The sequence below is a fragment of the Poecilia latipinna genome, unplaced genomic scaffold, assembly GCF_001443285.1.
Source record: "Poecilia latipinna isolate Pla-1442-1.1 unplaced genomic scaffold, P_latipinna-1.0 Scaffold10, whole genome shotgun sequence".
Classification (NCBI taxonomy): domain Eukaryota; kingdom Metazoa; phylum Chordata; class Actinopteri; order Cyprinodontiformes; family Poeciliidae; genus Poecilia; species Poecilia latipinna.
Genome location: NW_015112626.1, coordinates 136516 through 143932, shown reverse-complemented (window position 1 = coordinate 143932; position 7417 = coordinate 136516). Strand labels below are relative to the sequence as shown.

Below are 7417 nucleotides of genomic sequence, written 5' to 3'. Positions count from 1 at the left end.
TATCATTGATATTTCAGCCAATTATAGTCACATAGTTATAAGAATTCCCCTTAAAAACACCTTAAATATTTTTGATGAATGCAGAATGAATTATACATTATCACACCAGTGTTTAAAACCATTGAATAATTTTCAGAAAGTATTTGATGTATGATGTTCAACGCTTCTTTTTTTAAAAAGGAATCCCTTTTCATGTTTTATTTTATTGTGACCATTTCAAATTGAGCAGTTCGAAATAAAATGTAACCTGAATGCTTACCTAATATTATTTTAAGCATCACTTGAATTTCTTAATCTCTTTATGTCGTAATTGATACATTATGGTCATAAATTCATAGTATTTTCTTTACCAAAGCAATATCGTTTATACAATTTCAGACTGCAAGACATTGCAGATAAATACTAAAAACAAAGTATGTTCTGACCAATGAATTGTATCACAAACTATACACATAATTTTCGTTGTGTTTCATTTATAAAAGTGAAGTTTAAATGGAGTGAGAATGCACTTTAATCTTTAGGTCTTCCACAAAAAGACATGATATGATTTAATCAAAGAGCAATAAAAAAACAACTTGAAGACTTAGATTTCTCAGAATTTGAGCATTTGGTGTTAAATTATGCAAGTTCACTCTTTTATTGGCGGCACTGCAAGCTTCCCACATTTAGTTCAAAATTAGAAACAATACTACAGTGGGACCAGTATTTTATTTTTTTTTTTTTAAAGTGACCAAGTTATAATTCTAAAAGTTCCTGTTTAAAGGTGTATGACAGTGTGATAAATGACAGGCAAACACTTTTTTCAAATTTAAAAAAAAAAAGGTTTCAAAGTGCAGTTTTTTTCCTTGAGGCAGCACATGGCGTTTTATTAATGAGAATAGCGTGAGTGCAGTATGAGGAAGTGTGTCAGTGCATTCATCTACAATGAAATGTTCCCAGAACAAAATCAAGGCTGCCTTTCCATTCTGTAATTCACATTTACAAAAAATGACACATTCACAAAAGTGAATTACAGAATGACTTTTAATACCGAACATACAAAAAGCCCTGTACATATAGCTTAGCTCTTTGTTAACTTAATAGATAACACTCTAAAGTTAGCACCACAATTTGCCATACATATATACAGCTATACAGGTACATTAATATGTTAATATCAAAACTGTGCTGCAGTTCGGTGATCATATTCCCCTAATGCATCACTGGCTGAGTAACTGTGTTAAACACAATTATGGTATAATCCACAGGAAACAGAAATATGTAAGAAGTTGTAACAAATCCTCACATGTGAGAGCAGAGTCAAGTGGTAATACTGCAAAGCAGAGGTTGTTAAATCCATAGTTTAAAGAATTTGCCCTGAGATGAAGTCCAAAATGGGAAAAATTCCAAATAAAAGTCATTGAGAATTTTCATACAGAAGACTCGCTGTGGAAGACCTTAGCTTTCAGATTCTTTAGGCTCCATTGCAAACTGGGGCTGCTCTCAGACTGCATGGCCTCGGAGAACTTGACATCAAACGAACGGGAGGCCTGAGACTTCCTCTTGAAGGAGTTCTGGATTGTCTCTGAGGTGAAGTAGTACACGATGGGATCGAAGCAACAGTTGGACACAGCGATGCAAAGGGCTATCGGGTAGATTGTTCGAACCACCGACTCAGTAAAGCATCCCTTTATGGTTTTGGTGCGGACCAGAGCATAAAACACCAAGTTGACGTTATAGGGGATGAAGCAAAAGCAAAAAATGCACAAGTGCACGATTATCATCCGCAGGATCTTGGTTTTGTTCACCTTTCCCCCACGACTGACGGTCTGAGGGCGGCGCAGCGTCTGCAACACCATGATGGAGCAACAAACGTTGAGTAGAAGAGGAATGAGGAAACCAACTGTCTCTATAAAGATCACCACTTTAGACAGGTGGGATTTCCAGGTTTTGGATGAAAAGTTCTCAAAGCAGAAAGTGTTCCCATCAGTGTCCGTTGTGGTACTGTTTAGCAGAAACCCAGTGGGGAGGCTCCCCGATAGTACCAGCACCCACACGGCAACGCACACTATCCTGGCATTGCGTTTGGTCCTGAGCATCCTCGAGCGAAAGGGGTGCACGATGGCCAGGAAGCGGTCCACGCTGATGCACGTGAGAAAGAGCATGCTGCCGTACATGTTGGTGTAGAACAGCGAGACAGAGATCTGGCAGAAAATCCCCCCGAAGGGCCAGTTCTTGTTGATGAAGTAGAAGACCCGCAGAGGCAGTGTGAAGACAAACAGCAAGTCGGACACCACCAGGTTCATCATGTATGTGGTAGTCTCGTTCCTCAATTTCAGAGAGCATGTGAATATGTAAAGGGCCACTACATTGGTGATGAGTCCGACTACAAACACAATGCTGAAGACTGTGCTGTACAGGGGGTATTTGAACATGTCATTCTTGCTGCAGTTTAAATTGTCCAGCGGGCTTGTAGTGTTATTCATTATGAGACAAAGCAACTGTCCATGAGTGAGAAGCAAAAACCAGAGCAGTCAAGGCACCATCAAGCCATCAGCAGTGATAGTTCTTCTGGCTGGGGAATTGTAGATTTGATTATCTTTCCTCTCTGAGTGTACTTACTTTTGGGGATTGATGAACACTGAAAAGATTCTTCCCAGAGGACAGAGATCCAGGCTGGTGATTCTTCCCCTCCCCCTGCTCGGGCTCCCTTCACCAGGCTGCAGCCCACCAGATACACACTCCCTTTGACTCACTCAGTTAAATGAGTCAAACAAAAATCCTTCTCACTCGTGTGGTCCATTATTGGCACAAGGTGTTGGGTTATCCTCATTCAAAACTTTCAGAAGGCTGTCCTCATGAATAGATTTTGTCCCTTTGTCCAAACTCAGGGCTGTGTTTTGGATTGTTTCACCTCCAAAGGACCAAAAGTGTCACAAGTAGTCCATGCCTCCCGGAGTCCGGACCATGTAGCAACATCTTTCCTTCCAGCAGTAGAACTGAAGTTTGCCTGAATCTTCTTGCTCTCTGGGTTTGTAATAAGATGAATGTCTTTATTATTCTGACTTGATGATCTGTTCCCTCTTTCCTGTCCTTCTTCCTCTTAATAAGCCTTGTGTCTCGAGCTCTTCCTCTGAGCAGCGTCGCAGGCTTTTTCTCATCTCACTCAGGATTTCCACTTCTCCTTTGTGACGGTATCAGACAGTTTTGCACTTTTTAGTGGAAGAGAGTAAGCAGTTGTTCTTGGTCCGTCCCACACTCCTCCCATGCGGCTCCTCCTACTCCCTTTGTCTGTCAGTTAAAGAATCAGTCATGAGCAGCAAAGAACAACACTGCACTCAGGGGGAATTTGCTGAAGTGCTTCTCATTTATGAACAGTACCCTGGTTAAACGTTCAAACTCTTGAACTTTTTACCATGTTGTGACATCATAACCACAAGCTGGGACAGAACACAAAGTAGCACTTCAACGTAAAGTGTGAAGAAAATACATCTTAGTTTTCTGCATATTCTTATATGATATTTGTAGTCGGCTCCTAAACTTTGCATACTTATCTTTTGCCGCACACTGCATGGAGAGGGTCAGGACTTTAGTACTCAAATATTGACAGTTATTTTCTAACTCAATAAAATGCTTTGGTGGTATGTTTACTGTCCTCCTGGAAGCTCAAGTCTCAAGTCCTTTGTAGTCTAATAGGTTTTGTGCAGAGTAAGATTTTGAGTGGAGGACAAAAATTCCACTTTGGTTTCATCAGAACACGTTTGATGTTTCCCCTTTACATGGCTTATGGTAAAGTACAAATGTAATTTTACGTGCGTTTCTTCTTCTCAATCTTTCATAAATGACTGATTTGGGCAGAATCCGTTGCTCTGTGTTAGATTTTATTGAAAAGTATCATCACAGCATGATCAAATCCCATTGAGAAAGGGGTGCATCCATCTACATCTGTGTCCGTTGAGACTAAATTCTTCTATATCTTCCATGAAAGTAAATATAAGTACTGTGCATTTATATTGTTTTCATCAGCTACAGAAATTTTGATACATTTAGATTGCAGTTTTGTTGCTTTTGTTGTATGTTTTCTAGTCTTGTATGAATATGTAATGGTCAAAGCTTTTCCTATTCAGGTCTACTTGAAACGTGTGAATCGTTACACTTAATTTTTGCCTCGAGACTGCAGAGTCATGCACAGTGCCTGACAAAAGTTCCCACACCAAAAATGTTGAAATATTAGATATGATCAACATTTTTTAACAACAGATGAGAGAAAAGACTGAAACTGGTCAGGGAGGAGGATCTCAAAAACAGAGGGAGCTGCATGATTTTCCAACAAGAACTGGCTGTGAGAATGCAACAAGAATCTTCAATATTTTCCATACATGTAGACTAAGAAGTAGGAATTAATTAATTAAGTATTTAACAATGTGGATGAAATACCAGTCAGATTTGATCCAAACATGCTGGTATTTGTTTGAAAGCTATACATATAAAGGTATTTAATTATTCTGTTTCACAATGAGTCAAGGTATTTGTCCAAGTCAATAAAACAATGGCTTAACGAGAGCAAAATTATCATTTTGCAATGGCCTAGTCAGAGTCTAGATCGAAATTTAGTGGCAAATCTATTAGGTCACGTGAACCAAGTGCTGTCTGGTAGATTCAGAGACTTTTTCCCAGGTAGAACCGGCAAATACTGTCAAGATGTAGGAGGATGATAGTTTGAAGGGTTTTACATCCAATACCTGAATTTTTAACGGGTGTGTTAATTTTTCACAGCCACCATGTAGTTCCTGGTTGTTTTTGTTTAACTGTTGCTGGTATTTCAACAGTTCCTTGTTGAAATAAACAAAACTTTTTCCAAGTCGGTCCTGTTCTGCCTTCTTCCCTTGTTCCTGTTCTACATGTAATTTATTTTTGGTATTTCCTGTTTCAGTTATATGACAAATCGTCATAAAATGTTGCAATATGCAGGATACATAAGTTTCGATAGAGTGATCTAGCATCAGAACTTTAAGCATAGCTTATTTCCTTGCTTTTTAAAGGATTTTATGAGCCCTACTGACTGTGTTTCTACTCTGACGCACGTCTACTTTTACATATGATGTCTGGATCCTTTCTTCCAGCAATGTCAACATACGTAGTGCGCAGGCTGTGCAGCGTGACAGAAGCTGATAGAATCAGTTAAACCCCAGATAAGGACGGAGGGTCAATGAAGCGTCAGAAGGTCTCCGGCAACACTGGAAGTGCCTGAGGTGACTGCCTCTGCAGGTCCGATGGGGGTCGTTTTTACGGCCTGTGTGGGCCGCAGCTCTGCCAAAGGAGAACAACTTTCTGTTTTCCTGGGAACATTAGGAATGGGATTGCGAGAGAAGCAGAAGGCCTTCTCTGTTCAGTGCAATAGTGCCTGCACACAGCTTTTTGAAACACATTTCAAATGTTGCATTCAAGGTTTCCTTTAGTAGGAAGCCTTCTTGGCAGCTGGTAAAGACTCAGCTGTTCATTAAGCAGCGCTTAAAAGAGGAGAGTTATTCTGAAAGAACTCTCAGATCCTCAATTGCCGAAAACTAGAAATCTGAATGTGCACTCCAAAAAACACAAAATCTTACTAAGCATATTTGATGTAGTTTCTAGTGCCAATATTTTCGTCTACCTGAAATAAGACAGAAATAACACTTAACTTTTCAGCAAGAAATAATTCCTTGATACTGATGAAAAAGTAACAGTAATGATCTGCCAGTGAAACAAAAGATTATAATTTATAATATGGGACAAATATATTGTTCTACTGACTGATTAATTCACTTATAACAACCACTTTCTTGTCAATGTTAACAAAACTATTGACTCAAAACAAGCTCCTATATCTTGCTGAAAAGTAGCTTGTATGTTAGTTTTCTCTTGTTTCCAGTATACCAATATATTTGCACTAGAAACTAGACGAAAAATAAGATAAGATGTTATGTTTCTGCACTGTAGATTTCCTCTAATTGAATGGAATGTTGCAATTTTAGGATAACTTCAACTGTGTGTTGTTGGTTACAGTAATATTTTGCCCACTGTAGAGATGAGAGTCATGACTAATACAAACATGACTTCATGGTTACCAGCAACAGTCAAACAAATGAAGGAAAATCTCCCAGAGAATCAAAGAGACAAACGGACATGCTGCGTTTTATGGCCCGAAAACAATCTTTGTCAATCTGCTGCAAAATAAACACCATCAAGGCCTTACAGCGAAATGTTCTGTGCCATTGTCTTTTACATCCAAAATACTTCCATCCAGAACATAAAAAACAAGCTCTTCACATGCAACTGTGTGGTTTCTAAACAAAAACAAAGGGGGGTGAAATCCTTGGGTTGTTAAATCTCTCACAATGGCAGGAAGCTGTCAGACACCGTCCTCCAGGCCACTACCACCCCACAAACCCCAAGGCTCAGACTGAGATCATGATGTGGCGGTGTGATGATCATGAGGAGTCGTCACAACTGTGGTCAGACGGAGGTTACATACGTGATGACCTCGGGGGCGACAAGTCGCTGTTCAAATCTGCAAAAAAAATTAGCTGTAACAGGGAAACAACCTGAGTGACTCAGCAGGATTACGCGCAATTTGATGACACACGCACTACAAAACTTAACTGTGTCTAGATGTGAAAGCAGAAAAGGAAATGCTCACATTGTTGTTGTTTTTTTGGGGTTTTTTTAAGTAAAAGTACCAGCAATTTAATGCACAACTACCACTGCTTGGCGAACATGTTTTGCCACATCACGACCACAAACATCCAGTGATATGATGTGACTACTGGACTAACAGAGATTGTAAACTTTCAGGTAAATGAAATATGGTTTTCATTTTTGAAATAATTCTTTATCAGAAACGCTCTCTGAAAATGGGGAAAGTACGATACAACTGTAACTTATAGTCACATCAGAAGAGCATTTATTAGACAAGTTCATGGTAATATACTGAATTTACACTACATTGCACTTTACTCGTCATACCAACCGCTAAAAGAACTTTCCACTAGAGCCAGAACCATCTGGTTGCACTCACTAGCCAGCAAAACTAACACACTAATACTCAAATCACAGTGAGGCAACTTGCACATCGACTTGTTGCAAGAGGAACTGTCATAATCCAGACCTAAATCCAATCAGGAATCAGAGTGAAAACGTAAAATTTTTTCATACATTCGCATGCTTTGTCAGATGTTCATATTTCCACTGCTTGTCACATTACAGCAGGGGTCCCCAAGCTACGTGCCGCGGGCCGGATCCAGCCCGCCTCCTCATTTGGTCCAGCCCCCTGAACAATACCAGAGAGAATTCAGTGTTTTTTTTTTCATATATATGTGGATTTTTCTTCAACCACCAGGAGGACTCTTGAGCAGATGTGAAACTAAGTTTCCCTCAATGGAATATATACTAGTCAGTACCA

General features: G+C 39.5%; 1 protein-coding gene across 1 annotated transcript; it reads right to left on the bottom strand.

Annotated features, from left to right (window-relative positions):
* Positions 1-493: 493 nt before the first annotated feature.
* On the bottom strand, positions 494-3198 carry LOC106945543 (lysophosphatidic acid receptor 6-like). Its single transcript, XM_015029288.1, has one exon. The coding sequence runs from the start codon at positions 2463-2465 to the stop codon at positions 1410-1412; it is 1056 nt and encodes a 351-aa protein (XP_014884774.1). The 5' UTR covers positions 2466-3198; the 3' UTR covers positions 494-1409.
* Between the last annotated feature and the right edge of the window lie 4219 nt (positions 3199-7417).

Bases quoted from the DNA above. Each gene is read 5' to 3' on its own strand.
- LOC106945543 (XM_015029288.1), bottom strand. From the start codon at position 2,465: ATGAATAACACTACAAGCCCGCTGGACAATTTAAACTGCAGCAAGAAT.